This window comes from Cetorhinus maximus, chromosome 26, assembly GCF_964194155.1.
Source record: "Cetorhinus maximus chromosome 26, sCetMax3.hap1.1, whole genome shotgun sequence".
NCBI classification, from domain to species: Eukaryota; Metazoa; Chordata; class Chondrichthyes; order Lamniformes; family Cetorhinidae; genus Cetorhinus; species Cetorhinus maximus.
Window position 1 is genome coordinate 9,725,132 of NC_135904.1, and position 17,998 is coordinate 9,743,129.

The 17,998-nt window shown below is 43.1% G+C and overlaps 1 protein-coding gene across 2 annotated transcripts in view; it reads right to left on the minus strand.

Annotated features, from left to right (window-relative positions):
• The window catches only part of LOC144668271 (mothers against decapentaplegic homolog 3), a 136,351-nt gene that overhangs the window by 34,979 nt on the left and 83,374 nt on the right, over positions 1-17,998 (minus strand). For both annotated transcript variants that reach the window (XM_078530085.1, XM_078530084.1), the window contains 3 exons: positions 4,553-4,746; positions 3,438-3,572; positions 487-561 (listed from right to left, as the gene is read on the minus strand). In XM_078530085.1, the coding sequence (XP_078386211.1) occupies positions 487-561; positions 3,438-3,572; positions 4,553-4,746 (404 nt within the window). The remainder of the gene's footprint in view (positions 1-486; positions 562-3,437; positions 3,573-4,552; positions 4,747-17,998) is intronic.

A 17,998-nucleotide genomic window follows, 5' to 3' on the forward strand; every position in this document is an offset into this window, starting at 1 on the left:
AATTGAGTGTTTCTTTTCTGATTGGTATGGTGTGGAAGGTGGTGAGGGTGGATGTGTTGGGTGACCAATAGTGGATGTGGGTGGGGCAGGAGATCATGTGCTAAAGCCTCCAGGAATATGGCCAGTCAGGTTTGGTAACCCCATTCCAGAGAAAGCTAGGAGTAAATAATGCCAGGGGGAGGATTACACTGGGGCATTTGGACACTGGACATAAGTACAGTCAGATGTAAAATAAAAGTTCCCTCAACTCTGCCACTGCAAAGTGCCTTATGCCTTAGGCAAAAATCTACCTTCCGAGGCAGAAGCACAGTGTATTAAATCACCAGTTCCCACTTTCTCTAATTCTAACAGCATATGAACTATGGCTACAAAGACACCAGTTAGAATACTTCTGTACTTAACTTGAGTTGGTCAGTTTCACACCAACTGCTCTCTCCTTACATGGGTCTTTGAGATTTGACACATGACTCCCTCGCCACATATTACCTGTGTCCATGCTATGGTTCATCTGATGGTCACTGGTTTCTCCATCCTCACTGATGTAACCTGGCGGTGGTGTCTCTAACCAAGAAGAAGGAAGAAACATCATTTTTAAATGTATCAATGCAACACTCAGATACATATTTTGAAGATCAAAGTTAGGCTAAGTTTTGTTTCAATTTGAGTTTCATTTACAGATTCTATTTCAATGATGGAGGGCACAGATATCTTACTGGGGTCCAGTTCTTTTCCCAAACTGGTCTGTCTTTCCTCTGGAGATTTGGCACTTTGGCCATTGGTTATCCAATGGTTTTTGCCCTTTAGCAGAAGGTGTAGTTTCATCACACTGCACATAACAAACACAAAGTTCGACATGACCCTATTATATTTAGATATGTGACATCCTGAAACTGTTACTTAACATTGTCAGCCATGGTTTACAGATGATGCACTTAACAGATTGGGTTTAAAATTCCACATTTATGTTTGTTTAAATTATTCGCATCCAGACTTAAATAAAATCTGTCTTGTGCATCATGAATAAATCAACTTTTAACTCAATGCGTTAGTTTGAAGCAAGGTATATTGTGGTAAAGGACTTCTCAGCCCTGGGCATCCACTGGATCTGGGTCTCTATCTTCCATCTTAGAAACAGTCTCAAATGTCTTATGCAAGCTGGAAATATATTCAAACAGCCTTGGGCAGGGTACGCTGCTGTGCACATAAACTAGTGAGGTCTTCTACCACCCACCTGCTTTTTGTACAGTAACTGCCAACCAACCACATGCTAATGGTTATACCCACATGCTATTTTCTGTTGTTGAGCTGAACCCTGGTTTAACAAAAAGGATGCAAATGCTGAGAATTTGAGGCAAAAACAAAAATCTGGAAATACCTCCAACTGAGAGATAAACAGAGAAATGTTTGTGGGTTGGGGTCCTTCATAAGGACAAATCTGATACACACCTCACTCGAGGATGTTCATTTAGCTTTTTGAGGTGGAGGGACAATGGACGAGATAAAAATCTGAAACTTAAAAAAAAAAGAAACAGGACGTAAGATGTACCACAGTCACTCCTCAGTGATGTAATGTGGATATCTGGCATGTTGTTAACAAGTGGGGGAAGGGCATATGTAAATTGGATGGAAACTCTTTCGAGTTACCAACAGTCACAGATTGCAACTTCTTTCCAGTACAATCACAGTTCTTGGTTTTTCGGGAGTGGGACATGAACCCACAACCCTCTGATTCAAAGGCGAGGGTGCTATGAACTGAGCCACAGCTGATGCTGCTGCTTTGATCTCTTATTAAATAGAATTAGTCTTTAATTGTTTACACTATACAGGTGATGGTTTTGTACCCAGTGTGTACAGTTCACCTTGCACAATAAAGCAGTTAAATTGGCCACTTGCAGCCCCTTTGCCCCGCCATAGACACTGACTCTTGGTAGGCTTCAGGTCCATGGAGAATCGTCACTCTCCAGCCATTTCTCATGGATGAACCCCGGCAGTCACTGTCTTGGTGTTACAGGACTGTGATCAGGAACAACAAACCCTGACTATTTCTACTCTCTCCTTTCCATACCAACATCTCTGAACCCAACTGCAGAATTTTAACAGTTGCTTGAGCAGAGGCTAGACAACTGAGCACAGGCCAGGAACCAAACCGGGGATCTCGGGCACCGTGATTACTTATACAGCAGCGGCCTGGAATCATTTAATGTCCAAACAGTCTGAATTCACACATAGACATCAATTTGCAAACGCAACTCTCATTACAGTCAGCAATGGTCGGTGATTTAAAAAAACAAGGCAGCATATTGCAGCAAAAGAATCATTCACAATATCAGAAAATGTGGAGATGAAAATTATCATGTGATACAGCATCCTTTCTTCTGGATTTTCAGGCTTATATCAGGAGCTGAGATAATGGCGTGTAATCATTATCAGCAATCACCCTCTTCCCTTGCAGCAGTCGTACCTCATAATTACAACACAACACCCAGCTTTGGAAAGAAGAAGTGTGTCTGACATGTTGCACCTCCTTTACCACCAGTTCAAAAGACTCACCAAAAACTATAGTGCCCCACAACAACTATGTTCCTTTACCAATCTGTGATGGCGAGAGGTGGAAATCTGCTAAAGACATTTACAATCTGTATTCCACATTAACTATCTCATGCAAGTGTGCAGGAGCTTCATCTTCCGACTAGGCACTTTACAGCCTTCCAGACTGAACATTGAATTCAACAACTTTAGATCTTGAACTCCCTCCTCCATCCCCACCCCCTTTCCGTTTCTTCCCCTTCCCTTTTGTTTTTTCCAATAATTTATATAGATTTTTCTTTTCCCACCTATTTCCATTATTTTTAAATCTATACCTGTAATGCCCTGTTAGTCTTATTTCACCCCACCCCCACTAGAGCTGTACCTTGAGTGTCCTGCCATCCATTCTTAATTAGCACATTCTCTTAGATAATATCACCACCTTTAACACGTCTTTGTTCCTTTGTGTGACATCTTTTGATTATCTGCTCCTATCACTGCTTGCTTGTCCCTACTACCACCCTCCACCTCCCCCCGCAACTTCTCTCCCCCCACCCCACCCCCCACCTTAAACCAGCTTATATTTCACCCCTCTCCTAACTTTACTCAGTTCTGCTGAAGGGTCATGAGGACTCGAAACGTCAACTCTTTTCTTCTCTGCCGATGCTGCCAGACCTGCTGAGTTTTTCCAGGTAATTCTGTTTTTGTATGCAGAAGCTACTTTTGACACTGATGTGTTACAGTCTGATAGCATGCTATGGTGAAGTTCTTTCAAATTCTGCTCCAAGATAAAACGAGTTACTTTCCACTGTATTACATTTTGTCTGCCGATGGAATAATTTGCATTTCTAACATCGCAAATAACAGGAAATGTAATTTACCAGAATGTTCCGTTAAGCACCATTTAATACCTGGTATATAGTTGCTCTGTGGTTCGATGCCTGCTGGGAAGTTTGTGTTCTCTGGGATGGAATGTGTATAGTCATCCAGGAGTGGGAATTCAGAGGGCACCTCTGTGTGTCTTGGCACAAGAACAGGAGGTAAAACTGTAAAGAAAAACACACAAAGAATAGAAAGGACTTGGTTTCCTTTATATGTGAGGCCAATGCCAGAACTTCCCTATTTAAAGTTGTGCCCTTTCCAAGCCCTAATTGGGTCTTCCTGTACCAAATGGGTGTCAGTTTGGCAAGTTCTCACCTCTTTGAGTCATAACATTTTGGTTTAAGGCCCCATTCCAAAACCTGAGTAATGATAATTACACCGGTGCAGTGCTGAGGGAGTGCTGCATTGATCCACTGAACAAGGAGGTTAAACAGAGGCTGTCTCTTCAGGTGAATGTTTAGGATTGCATAGCACATTTGAAAGAGCAAGAAGCCCTCTTAGGTGTCTTGACCAACTTGCTTCCCTCAAAACAAATTAAATGGCATTCATGAGTACATTCAAGACAGGGATCGATAATTTTTTGGGCACTAATGGAATTAGGCGATATGGGGGTTGTGCAAGAAGATAGAATTGAGCTAGGAGAATGGAGCAGCAGAATCAAAGAGCCAGATGGCCTTTTCCTGCTATTTCTTATGCACTTCTGTTCATTGCATTGTTTGTGGGACTTTGCTGTGCACACCCTGGCTAACACGTTTTCCAACAGTAACTGTACTTGAAAATAAATAATTGGGGTCTCTTGAGACATGATAAGGTGATTTACAAATTCCTTCTTTCTTTCCTGCTCCATTCTTCAACCTCATGCAAAGGTAGCTGGCGTCAGCCACCTCCACACATCAGTACGCCTATGAATGCAGCCATGCTGTCTGATCTTCAACTGACTGTCCAAACTCCCCTCCCTACGTTCATCTGCGATGGCAAATAACGTTGATACATTTAAGGGAAAGCTAGATATGTATAAAGAGGGGCAAAGGGATAGAAGGATATTCTGATGGGTGAATTAGGGTTTGGAGGAGACCCATACGGAACATAAACACCAACATGGACCTGTTGGGTTGAGCAGTCTGAATCTGTGCTGTACACTCACCTGGTGTCTCCACTCTTTGGTAATGGTAAGGATTCACGCAGACCTCATCTTTTTTCATGTGAAAGGCAAATTCACACATTTCCATGGCTCGAAGCTCATGGTGACTGTGAAGATCTGGCCAACGCCATAGGCGACAGTAGATGACGTGGGGCAGACCTTTCCGATGGGAAACTTGGAGTCTTCCATCAAGAGACCTAAGAAGAAAGCATTACAAGTCAGTCAGAACTCAAGTTCAATAGCAGGATACTCGCTCTCAGCACTGTGGGTGTACCTAGACCAGATGGACTGCAGCAGTTCAAGAAGATAGCTCATCACCACCTTCTCAAAGGCAATTAGGAGTGAGCAACAAATGCTGGCCTAGCCAGCAATACTCTCATCCCATAAAAGAATAAAAAACACGTCAATTTTATTATCCACATGAATAATCTCTAGATAACAATAATGATGGGATTTGCCCAAGAATGAGTCAGAAAAATGCAAGTCAATTAATGTTGATTTAAACAGACATAATGTAAATTACAAAGTACTTTGGAATGCTACAAGCATGCATCATTTCTTTCTGTCTCACTTTTTGTTTGGGAGTTGTGTGCTCATCAAGGCAAAGGAACTTTGTTCCTGGGAAAGGAACACCTTTCCATTTAGGGCGATGTCTGAACTAAAGTCAGGCACAACAAGGGTTAGATGGAGAGTGACGCTTTCTCCACAATACCCCAATGTGCTTCGGTTCAACATCAGAAGGGTCATCAAAAGGGAGTTATCCCCATTCCCTACCCCAACCATCTTGTGGCCTCTGAGTGAGATTATCACTTGAGGTCCATTTATTGTTGTTAAGCAAGCAGCAAACACAAATACAGTTTCAGCTGGGGCCAGTTTTATGCTGTGGACTCAAACCCATTAGGACTGTCCAAATTTCCTTCAAGTAGAACATTTACAGATGATAAGCAATTTATATTACAGTTCAAAAGGTAAAATTCCTATATCCATATGCTCCATACAAGCCTCCTTCAAACCTTAATTCGCCTAACCCTATTAGAATATCCTTCGATTCCTTTCTCCCTCTTATATTTATCTAGCTGTCCCTTAAATGTATCAATGCTATTTGCCCGCCTCAGCAACTTTCCGTGGTCACAAATTCCACATTCTAACTGCTGCCTGAGTAATGAAGTTTCTCCTGAATTCCCTACTGGATTTATTAGTGACCATCTGATACTCATCACCTCTAGTTTTAGTCTCCCCATTAGTGGAAATATCTTCTTTACGTCAACCCTATTGAACCCTTTCCTAACTTTAAATGCCACCTTTCAAACACTGCTCATCAAGAGAAAACAGCTTGAGTTTGTTCAGTCTTTCCTGATGGTTATGAACTAACCTCACTTTAAAAAGAGAAATACCCAGCCCAAGGATTTTTTTTAAACTGAAAGGAAATTGATAAGATGAATATATTCTTATTTATAGTTGCAAACTGCCTTTGTAAACTTGTCACACTTGTTATGCCTTCCTGCCATCACTGGTGGGATGGTGTAATTACAGTGTGACATGTTTACAATGTAACTTGTTTACATATGTAATTTTCATTCTAAAGCTAAATGTAATCATGGAAAAATTTGGCAGGGAAGTTTATAAGTAAGATTATTAAATGGAAGCATGCAGGAAAGTGGAATTAAACAAAGTGTCTCATGGGGAAATACAATGGCACAGTGTCAATGGGCTGAATGGTCTGATTTTGCACTAACATCCTATGATTCTACTGCCAATACCGATCATCCAATGCATCGTATCAGTCTCAAGTCACTTCTAAATGCAGCAAAATGCAAATCCACAGGTCCCCCTTCCCCCGGCTCCACATTTATAATGTAAACAAGCCCAGAGTTCCAGGAACCAAGAACATAAGCCCAGGAGCACGTGGGTCTACAATTCTGCCACTGGGATAAGGCCAGTGGTTTCTATAACATCAGCATGGCTGTGAATGAAACGAATGCAGACAGTGGCCCTGTGTTCAGAACGGAATCCAGCAGCCCAACTGAGTCTGGCTTGCCAACCCGAGTGCAAAGATTCAAGGGCAGGACAGGGACAAGTAGTCCCTCTCCGCACAATAGGATATGAAGTTCAACATCTTCAGCATACACATTCCTCATGCAGAGCGTGTCAACAACTCGCACTCATATTATTGTGCCCTTCTCTATATCAAAGCCGTCAGCAGTGGTAAATGCCAAGATTGAGTTCCATGATTGAAAAGAAGCAAAACTGATCACAAACCCATAGAAGAAAGCACTGTTTTTTTCTTTAAAATATTAATCCCTCAAAAAAGTGGCATTGTTGAACTAAAGTAATTACAATTCAGTACAAAGCGGTCAGGGGTAGTAGTAAATCAGAAAGTTGTGGATTCAACCCCCACTCCAGAGACTTGAGCACATAATCCAGGCTGAGACTCTGATGCAGAGCTGAAGGAGTGTTGCACTTTTGAAGGCACTTCTTTTGGAAGAGATATTAAACTGAAGCTCTGTCTGCTCTCTCGAGAGGAAGTAAAGGATCCCATTGCTATTTTGAAGAAAATTATCTGGTTATTTTCACATTGTTGTTTGTAGGAACTTGCTGTGCACAAACTGTCAATGTTTACATACATTATAGCTGTAACTATACTTCGAAAAGTACTCCATTGGCTGTAAAGCACTTTGGGTCATCCTGGGATGATGAAAGGCACTATATAGACACAAGTCTTTCTTTCAAACTGAATCAGGAGTTCACGGCGTCAGTGAGGGAAAAGTAATTTCACTCTTGCCACACACCGAGTGTCCAAGGTCGATTGAGCTGTACTGAGTTGCTGAATGACAGGGGAAGAATTAGCGTGACAGTCCTTCACTTGGCTAAGTTAAGTTGTATTTACAGAATAGTGGAAAGCAGCGAGTCGTCATGAAGCCAACACCAGGACTGCCTTTTGGGTCGGGCACTGGGAGGAACCTGACACTCAAGGTTATATCTCTGTCTTCAGGATGCAAGCATTGGGGGAGAAAAAGTATGGAATTGATGGGCCGAACGGCCTCTTTGTGTGCTGCAATGACTCCATGTGACATGCTCAGCAAGCAGGGTTGAAACTTGAAGCATAATTCCTGCCGTGACCACATGGTATTAAATCAGAATACACAAACCAGGATCACAGCCAGGGCTCAATCAGCCTGCTTAGATGAGGCATATGCAATTATTCTGAGTCACAGCAAGTTTTATTCACAGATAAGCCAGTAAACATTTTGCTCCTTGGTAACAACCAAATACATGAATCTGTGCACTTCCTCAGGCATTTGTCTGGTAACGTAAAACTGAGCCAGACCGACAAGGAGGATCCCCAGAGTCGGTCCCTGGTCTGTGTTGAGTTAAGGGAAGGAAATGTTTGACAAATTTGACCGAAATTTTTGAGGAGGTAACCAGGAGTGTTGATGAGGTCCACATGGACTTTAGCAGGGCTTTTGATAAGGTCCCTCGTGGCAGACTGGCCAAGGAAGTAAGAGCCCATGGGATCCAAGGCAAAGTGGGACGTTGGATCCAAAATTGGCTGAGAAGCAGGAAGCAGAGGGTGATGGTAGAGGGATGTTTCTGTGACTGGAAGTTTGTTTCCAGTGGGGTTCTGCAGGGTGTGCTGGGGTCCTTGCTGTCTGTGGTGTACATAAATGATTTGAACTGAAATGTATGATCAAGAAGTTCGCGGATGACACAAAAATTGGTAGGGTGGTAAATAGTGAGGAGGATAGCTGTAAACTGCAGGAGGATATCAATCGACTGGTCAGGTGGGCAGAGCAGTGGCAAATGGAATTCATCCCGGAAAAGTGTGAGGTAATGCACTTGGGGAAGACTAACAAGGCAGGAGATTACACCAAGAATGGTAGGACCCTTGAAAGTACTGAAGATCAGAGGGACCTTGGTGTACATATCCACACATCCATGAAGGTAGCAGGCAGGTAGAAAAGATGGTTAGGGAGGCATATGGGATACTTGCCTTTATTAGCCGAGGCATAGAATACAAGAGCAGGGGGGTTTTGCTGGAACTGTATAAAACGTTGGTTAGGCCACAACTGGAGTATTGTGTGCAGTTTTGGTCACCACATTATAGGAAGGATGTGATTGCACTGGAGAGGGTGCAGAGGAGATTTACCAGGATGCTGCCTGGGCTGCAGGGTCTGAGTTATGAGGAAAGATGGGGATAGGCTGGGGTTGTTTTCCTTGGAGCAGAGAGGGGACCTGATAGAGATGTATAAGATTATGAGGGGCATAGATAGGGTGGATAGGAAGGCACTTTTTCCATTAGTAGAGGGGTCAATAACCAGGGGGCATAGATTTAAGGTAACAGGTAGAAGGCTAAGAGGGGATTTGAAGAGAAATTTTTTCACCCAGAGGGTGGTGGGAGTCTGGAACTCACTGCCTGAAAGGGTGATCGAGTCAGAAACTCTCATAACATTTTAGAAGTATTTAGATATTCACTTGCATTGCCATAGCCTCCAGGGCAATGGGCCAAGTGCTGGAAAATGGGATTAGTGTAATCAGATCTTTGTTGACCAGCATGGACACGATAGGCCGAATGGCCTCCTTCTGTGCTGTAAACGTCTATGAGTCTATAACTGATGCCTAACCTGGGAAGAAAACTAGGGCACTGGTCTCAGTAGTGCTAGGTTAATGGCAAGGCCAACTGAACAGGTTACCAGCTCCTGATCAGAATCTGGCACCCTGTCCTGAAAAGGGCCCACGTGTGGACATTTGAGTGAGGACAGAAATAAGGTTGTCCAATGTTGTAGGAACGTGCCGATCAGTTTGTCTCAAGTCAACAATGTTTTTGATCTCTGTGCCCTCTGATGTATTTTATAGATGTATGCTTAAAGAGCCTGACAACATTCACCATCACTCAGACGAGGCACTGGAGAGCTCTCAATGAACCATGCCCCAGAGAGAAACCAATACTTTGACAGGATATGAGCATAACCCTGATAAATAGATTTGCATTTCTGTAGCACCTTTCACAACTTCAGGACATCCCAAAGCACTTTACAGCCAAGGAAGCACTTTTGAAGTGTAGTCACCTTACTGTAGGAAATGCAGCAGAAAATTGGCGCACAGCAAGCTCCCACAAACAGCAATGTGATAAAGGTCAGATGGTCTATCTTAGGTATTAGTCTGGGGATAAATATTAGCTAGGACACTGGGGAGAACTCCCTTGCTCTTGTTTAACAAGTGGCCATAGGATTTTAATGTCCACCTAAGGGGGCAGACAGAGCCTCAGTTTAATGTTGCATCTTAAAGACGGCACCTCCTTCAGTGTAGCACTCCCTCAGCACCACACTGGGAGCGGCAGCCTAGACTTTTACGCTGAAATCTCTGGAATGAGTCTTGAACCCACAAACTTCTGACTTAGAGGCGACTGTTCTACCCACAGATAACACTAGTGCAACGGGCCAAATGGCCTCCCCCTGTGCTGTAACATCTATAATTCTACAAACATAGCACAACTAGCCACCACGTTAACAAGGATATAGCACAGACCAGGCTTCATTCGAGCAAATACAACCAAGAGAGAGTCAGTGCTCACTGACTGACCATGGGGCAAGCTGTTACACATCATGGTAACAGTCAAAGCTCTTTCTGAAATGTTGCCTAATTACAAGGTTCTTCTGAGCACTGGGATTTGCGCCATGTCTGTAAGATGCGGGTCAGAGTTCAAAACATTTTTCAACCGAGTTAAAAAATTTTTTTTAAAGAAACCAGAAACCTAGATGAAAATGTTCTTTTCTTCCCATTTTAAATAAAAACTCAAACTTCAAGCCCAGTTAAGTTGCACTAAAACTCACCCTTGCAATCTAATCTAATTACCTTTCTGCCTCGTTTCCATTTAGCCCTGGTTCACCTATTGTGTTTTTTGTGCCAAGCTCTTTGATTAGATCATTCAAAGAAATTACTTTTCCTTCGCTCTTCCACCCCACCACCCCCACTTCAACATGAAGGCACTGGCTGCGAGTTGGGGTTATGCAGTTTAGCTTTCCATACCTCAGACAGACACCCTGCAAGCCTGGACAGTGAGCGACAACATACCATTCAACCAGGAAATGCATCATAGTCAAGCACAAATATACCTAAAAAGTAAAAATTTGCAGGGCGATAGGGAAAGCGTGGGACTAATGAACATTCAGAGCCTTCACAGACAAGGTGGATTGAATCATCTCCTCCTGTGCTGCATCACTCTATGCCCTCTCTCTCCACGTTCACACACCATGCACTTTCACAGCTGAGGTTAAGTTGGCAGAGATCAGCTACTTCACCTGACACAAGGAATCAAAAACATAGCTAGGAGTCACACTTGTGCCCATAGTGTTTTTCAGCAGGTTAATAGCAGGAACCGGCTGCAATTCCCACACTCAAAACTGGCTGAGAAGAGGTAAGGAAAATTGCAGTGAGATAGGGAGAGGAAATAGAATACACGTGTGGAAGTGTGCGCAACAGAAACAAAGCAGCACAAGAGTGCAGTAGGAGAGGAGAATGTGTGAAGCGCAAAGTGGACGAGGGAACGAGACAGGGAGAGAGAAAGGGAACACAAGGAGGGAGAGGGAGCAAGGTAAGAATAAGGAGAGAAGAATGATAGAGAACAAGTTCCCCTCTAAGCCACACACCATCCTGACTTGGAAATATATCATCGTTCCCTCACTGTCGCTGGGTCAAAATCCTGAAACTTCCTCCTTAACAGCACCGTGGGACTGCACCACATGGACTGCAGCGGTTCAAGGCAGCAGCTCACCGCCACGTTCTCAAAGACAGTCAAGGGATGAGCAATAAATTCCGAATGAGCCAGTGATCCCCACGTCCTGTGAACGAAAAATTAAAAAGAGAGCTACCAAGCAGGCGAGGAGAGACGGTGTAAATGATGAGGCGAAGGAGCAAGAGAAAGAAAAGAAAGAGCGCAAGAGGAAGAGAATGAATGTGAGAGAGAAGGCAAAGGCTCAGGGGTAAGAGGTGAGAGATGCATTAATGCTACTTCGTTCAATTGTGCAACCCTTGTTACGCATCCAGCTGCCAGTTTTAGAACAATGTCAGGTGCCCAAAACTCACTGCTGAAACTAGAGATAAGAAATTACTGCACAATATGAGAGCACAAAGGCGCAACTTGTTCATATGAAGTTCCCTTGATCCCTATTTTAACAGCAGCATATAACCCAACCCGTCTGCTTCAGGACCAGAATTAAGCCAAAACACACATATCTGGTTCATTTCCAACCATTTAAACGTCAAGTCCCCACCCATCCAGTTTTGGATCAGACATGCTTGTTTTTGGATGGAACATCCAGAGCTTTCTCGAATATAAAAAATAGACACCTAAAGGCTGTTCTTCAAACATGAAAGTCCACCGTTTCCTCGTATCTCGTGACATGGCAAATGTAGTGGCGAAGGTCTTTATCGAGATTTGTTTTAAATGATCAAGAAAGCAAATCTTGCAAGCTCATGCCACAATCCCACCACTGATGAGCCTCCCTGATCCTGCCACTTGACTTCAGACTTGGCTGAGAAGTGAACCAGAATCACTCCCAACAGTGGACAAAGAGCTTCACAGGTAAATGCACAGTATAAACATTGCCCATCAAACCTTTCTCTGTATAAACAGGCAAGCACATGCTGAACTACACACCAGTTGGTTTGGTTTAGCTCAAGCCTCATACCACCCAAGACCTGGGAAACAAAAGACTAAAAATGGATGCTGATGAATGCTATTTGCAGGTACCTCCTTTGCACTGATGTGGACTTCCTGCAAACAAATGGCAGGGGAACAGATTGGGAGAAACTATTCCTGTTATTTGAGGAGTCTGGGACTGGAGGTGCAGAGTCAAAAATTCATATCCAGGCCTTTCAGGAGTGAAGTTTAGAAACATTTGTACACAAAAGAATGGTAGAAGTTGGAACTCTCCTCTGCAAACAGTAATTTATTCTAGATCAACTGATAATTTTAAAACTGAGGTTGATAGGTTTTTGTTAACCAAAGGCATTAAGGGATATGGGGCAAAGGCATGGAGTGAGGTGGATGATTAGCCATGAATTTACTGAATAGTGGAACAGGCCTCAAAGGGCTAAAATGACTTATTTCTTTTCATATGTTGCTATGTAATGGGGCAGTACACAGCCTGTCTCTTTAGAGACATGTTGAAAATAGGGACAATTTTACCACGGCACACAAACGGGGCTGCCAAACTCTCCATTTGAACTACAACAATCACATGCATTTCTATAGCATTTGCCATGTGCAGAAAGGCATCTGAAAGCGTTCTACACAAGACATGCTGAGTTAGAAAGCATACAGGCACCTTTGAAAAGGGAAAAAAAAGTTCTGGAGCTGAAAACCAGCTTTGAACTACTGGCCGCAGAAGTGGCAAAAATAACAAATCAGATTGAAGGTGCAACGAGATGGGAGATCATTATAACTGAAGGTGCAGGAACACCTAACATTTCAGCAGTCACTGAAGGCGAGAAACACAAACTTGTACAAACGGACACCCCCAAAAATAGAGACATTTATTGAGCAACCAAATAATTCGTATTCAAATAATCAGTTATACAACTACAGATAGCCATTAATGCACCAAGCACCTTTTAAAGAATAACTTGCACTCTATCTCTGGGATATGCTTGCATTGCTTTGTCCTAAGAAGATAGGATGGTTTCTCTGCTGCTGTGGATGCTGGGTAAAGAAACATCCCATTCTACTGAATTTTTATTGTGGTACGCGCAATGACCATTCTGAAAATAAGGACACATTAAGATGACAGCTGATTCCAATACCAAAGATGTATTACAACTTTCACTATGCACAAAAGCACCATTTTCAACAACAACAACATTATTTAGAAATTACTGAAAGGTGTGAATGCCAGTTTATTTTTTGGCGATAGACGTTACTCCCTCAACTACAAAATGTTATTTGTTCTTTTGTTCAAACACTCTATTAGGTGCATTTTCTGGAAGCCGGGAGCCAATTGCAACTCTGACCAACCCTAATTTCGATAGACATATGGAGTCACGCGCAGTGTGTTTTCATAAAGGGAAGCTGGACAAACACATGCGGGCGAAAGAAACAGAAGGATAGGGTGAGATGAAGTAGGATGGGAGAAGGAGCATAAACGCCAGCATAGTCCGGTTGGGCCGAATGGCCTGTTTCTGTGCTGTACGTTCTGCATAATTCCGTCTGGAAGGGTCGTAGACACTTAAAATCAAAAGTACTTGTGAGCTCTGAAGAAGAGTCATACAGACTCGAAACGTTAACTCTGTTTTTCTTTCCACAGATGCTGTTAGACCTGCTCAGTTTTTCCAGCATTTTCTGCTTTTGTTTCAGATTTCCAGCATCCACAGTATTTTGCTTTTATCGTAGCTGTGAGGACCTCTGTTCAGCTTTACGATGTACAGTTCCTTCCACTGGGAATGTAACACTAAATGCATGTAGCCCACAGGATCTGAAATCTTTTACAACATGCACCTACAATAATTCCAACCAGCTGCACATCAACATAAAGACCATCAAACTGCCCTCGATCCTGCTGAAAACCTGAAGCTGCCAGTGGATAAACTGGGCTAAGTGGATGCTGAGTCAATCACTTCAAATAATTTTTAAAGAGAGAGTCTGTAAACACCCTCAAAGCGAGTCAAAGCGGTTAGATCCATTAACCTGTCTTCTCCTTTTTCAAAATGCTGGTTAGATGTGGTAGGCAGTCAGCCATGGTCTAATTGAATGGGCAGAGCAGGCCTGAAAGGCCGAATGGCCTGCTCCTATTTCTTATAGTTAGCCTGCTGTGCATTTTGAAGATTTCCTGCTTGCACTAATGGCTTGAGATTAATTAAACAGGGTGGGAGGAGGTTTATGTGGAGCAGAATCTCCAGCATAGATTGTTTAGGCCAAATGGTCTGTTTCTGTGCTGTAAATTTGGTGTTAAAACCTTAAAATCGGCAAGGCTAGAAATGACCATTGACAATGACAAACAACCAACACTTAGTATATTTATGGGACAATCTTCTCTAATATGTTAATAGAGGTGCATTAAAATAAATGGGATTCGTGCCTCTATTAAAATATTGGATAGGAATGTCACACAAATATTTTCAACTTTCATTCACCAACATCCCACTATGTTCTTTGACTCTTTCAAACATGTTTCTTTAGTTAGAAATAAAATTATGCTCTGCCATTGTTTTAAAAAAAACTCTCACTGAGGTTTGGGTAGGTTTCTGGAGATGGGAGGTGGGGGTCCAAAGAGGGAGAAACAGCTTGATGTCAGCAAGTGTGAGTTGCAGAGCTTGGAGTTGTTTGGTAAGGCATTAGGACAGCAAGGCATCTTAAGAGACAATGGAGTGTGTAGTTGCGTAAGGACATTGCTGGAGTTAAACCAACTGAAACTAACCAAAGCCTAACCCTAACCGCCTCTTCACCACGAAAGCCAATATATCTTTCCCTCCAATCATTGCAACAAGCAAGACTAACTGCACTTCTTCAAAAGATTGTGAAGAAAACTTGGCTAATCATTAAACCAGCCAGTGAAGTGATCAGAATGACAAACTATCCAGGGGCCCCCACCACTAACTGTTCAATAACACTATTTTTAAAATGTTCAAACAGCAAGAGCTTAAAATAGAAGTTAAAGAGTTGGAAAAATAAATACATACACACACAAATCCATACTATTTAAACACTTCAAAACAGCAGAACTGAAAGGAGCACAGTTCACTGTTTGTAAAAATAAACCAGCTTTGAAGTGCTCATCTCCTCATTCTTTTCAAATGGAACACAAAATCTGTCCTCCACTGCTCTGTCCTTGTCTTCCCTGAAGGCACCAGCTCATGTTCGTCCCAGTAACATGGGTGACAGCCCCACTTCCATGGCCATTTTTCATGCGCTTGCCAAACAATTCAACCGCAGCCACAAGTGGAGTCAAGTACAATGTGGTGCTCACCAAAAGGCCACACCAGACATGGATCAGACAGGATCCCTTGTTATTGTTTTCCTTTCCTAGATTGGTGTGTTTGAGGGATGGGGAGTGGGGATGGGGGCAGGACACTGACCCGACACATCTCCTAGCAACAAGCTCCAAGGCAGCACTCAGAGGTTTCACAGAAGCTGGCAAGCTTGGGCTTTGGCCTGGGAAGGATCGAGGAAGGGAGAGAGAGAAAAAAAGCTTTTTGCCCTCCCTCCCCCCCCCCACAAAAAATCTGTAGCCTCCTTGGATGATTTCAGTCATTGACAACATTAGCTGGCTGGTGCTACTCCACAGTCTATCAGGAATTAATTTCTAGCCTGCTGAAGTAGTTGACTGATGTAGACCAGGGTGACAATTAAAGGTGTTTCCCCTACTTCCCTTCAATGCCCCGGGGCCAGAAATCAGGAAAAATCAGCTCAGATTCCCACTTATCACTCTATCCAATTGCCCCTACTGGTTGTGCGTGCAGAATAAAGGCAAGACTGAGTCTGTCACAATCTCTTGAAAAAAGAAGGCTGAGAGGTGACCTAGGGGAGGTCTTTAAAATGATGAAAGGTTTTGATAGAGTGGATACAGAGAAAATGTTTCCTTTTGTGGGGAAGAGCATAACTAGAGGTCACCAATATAAGATAGTCAGCAAGAAATCACTAGGGTGTTCAGAAAAAAAACTTCTTTACCCAAAGGGTAGTGAGAATGTGGAACTCACTACCACAGGGAGTGGCTGAAGTGAATAATCTATATGCGTTTAAGGGGAGGCTAGACAAGTATATGAGGGAGCATATGAGGGAGAAGGGAATAGAGAGTTAGGATGGTAGATTTAGATGAGGAAAGATGGAAGGAGGCTCGATTGGGGCATAAATACCAGCCTGGACTGGCTGGGCTGAATATTATATAAGAACTTAGGAAATAGGAGCAGGAGTAGACCATTCAGCCCCTTGAGCCTGCTCTCCCATGCAATACAATCACGGCTGCTCTGATTTTAGGGAATGAAGCCGGGCAAGTGGTAGAGGTATCAGTGGGGGAGCCTTTTGCAGATAGTAATCATAACTTCATCAGATTCAAGGTTGTTATGGAAAAGGACAAGGATGGGCTAGAAATCAGAGTTCTAAATTGGGGAAAGGCCAATTTTAATAAGATCAGATATGATTCGGTCAGAGTGGACTGGTAGCAGTTGCTTTTAGGTAAATCTGCGTCAGAGCAGTGGGACTCATTCAAGAAGGAAATAGGGAGAGTACAGAGCCAACATATTCCAGTAAAGACAAAGGGTGGGACCAACAAATCCAGGGAACCCTGGATGTTAAAGGATATACAAGATTGGATAACGAGAAAAAGGAAGGCTTATGGCAGATACCGAGGGCTCAAAACAGCAGAAGCCCTAGAGCAGTATAGAATGTGTAAGGGGGAAATTTAAAAAGGAAATTAGGAGAGCAAAAAGGGGGCATGAAAAAGCATTGGCAGGTAAAATAAAGGAAAATCCTTTATTTTCACAAGTACATTAAGAGTAAGAGGATAACTAGGGAAAGAATAGGCCCCATTAAGGACCATAGTGGTAATTTGTGTGTGGAGCCGGAAGACTTAGGTAGGGCTCTAAATGAATACTTTGTGTCGGTGTTCACAAGTGAGAGGGACGACGTGGGTATGGAAATCAGGCAGAAGGACTGTGGTATAATTTTTAAAATTAGCATAGAAAGGGAGGAGGTTCTAAGTGGCCTGGCAGGCTTAAAAGTAGACAAATCTCCAGGCCCAGATGAAACGTATCCCAGGCTGTTGAGTGAGGCAAGGGATGACATAGCAGGGGCGCTGGCAATAATTTTCAATACCTCTCTGGCCATAGGAGAGGTGCCAGAGGACTGGAGGACAGCCAATGTGATACCGTTATTCAAGAAGGGAGGAAGGGATAAACCAGGGAACTACTGGCCAGTCAGTCTAACCTCAGTAGTGGGGAAACTATTGGAAGCAATTCTGAGGGACAGAATTAATCTACATTTGGAGAGGCAGGGTTCAATAAAGGACAGTCAGCATGGTTTTGTCAAGGGGAGGTCATGTCTGACCAATTTGATTGAATTTTTCGAAGAGGTGATCAGGTATGTAGATGAGGGCAATGCATTTGACATAGTCTACTTGGACTTCAGCAAGGCTTTTGATAAGGTCCCTCATGGGAGACTGATAACGAACGTAAGAGATCATGGGATCCTAGGCAATTTGGCAAATTGGATCCAGAATTGGCTGAGTGGCAGGAAGCAGAGGGTGATGGTTGAGGGGTGTTTTTGTCACTGGATGCCTGTGTCCAGTGGGGTTCCTCAGGGATCGGTGTTGGGTCCCTTGCTGTTTGTGGTATATATAAACGATTTAAACTTGAATGTAGGAGGATTGATCAGTAAGTTCGCGGATGACATGCAAGTTCGTGGGGTGGTAAATAGTGAGGAGGATAGCCTTAGATTACAGGAGGAGATGGAAGGGCTGG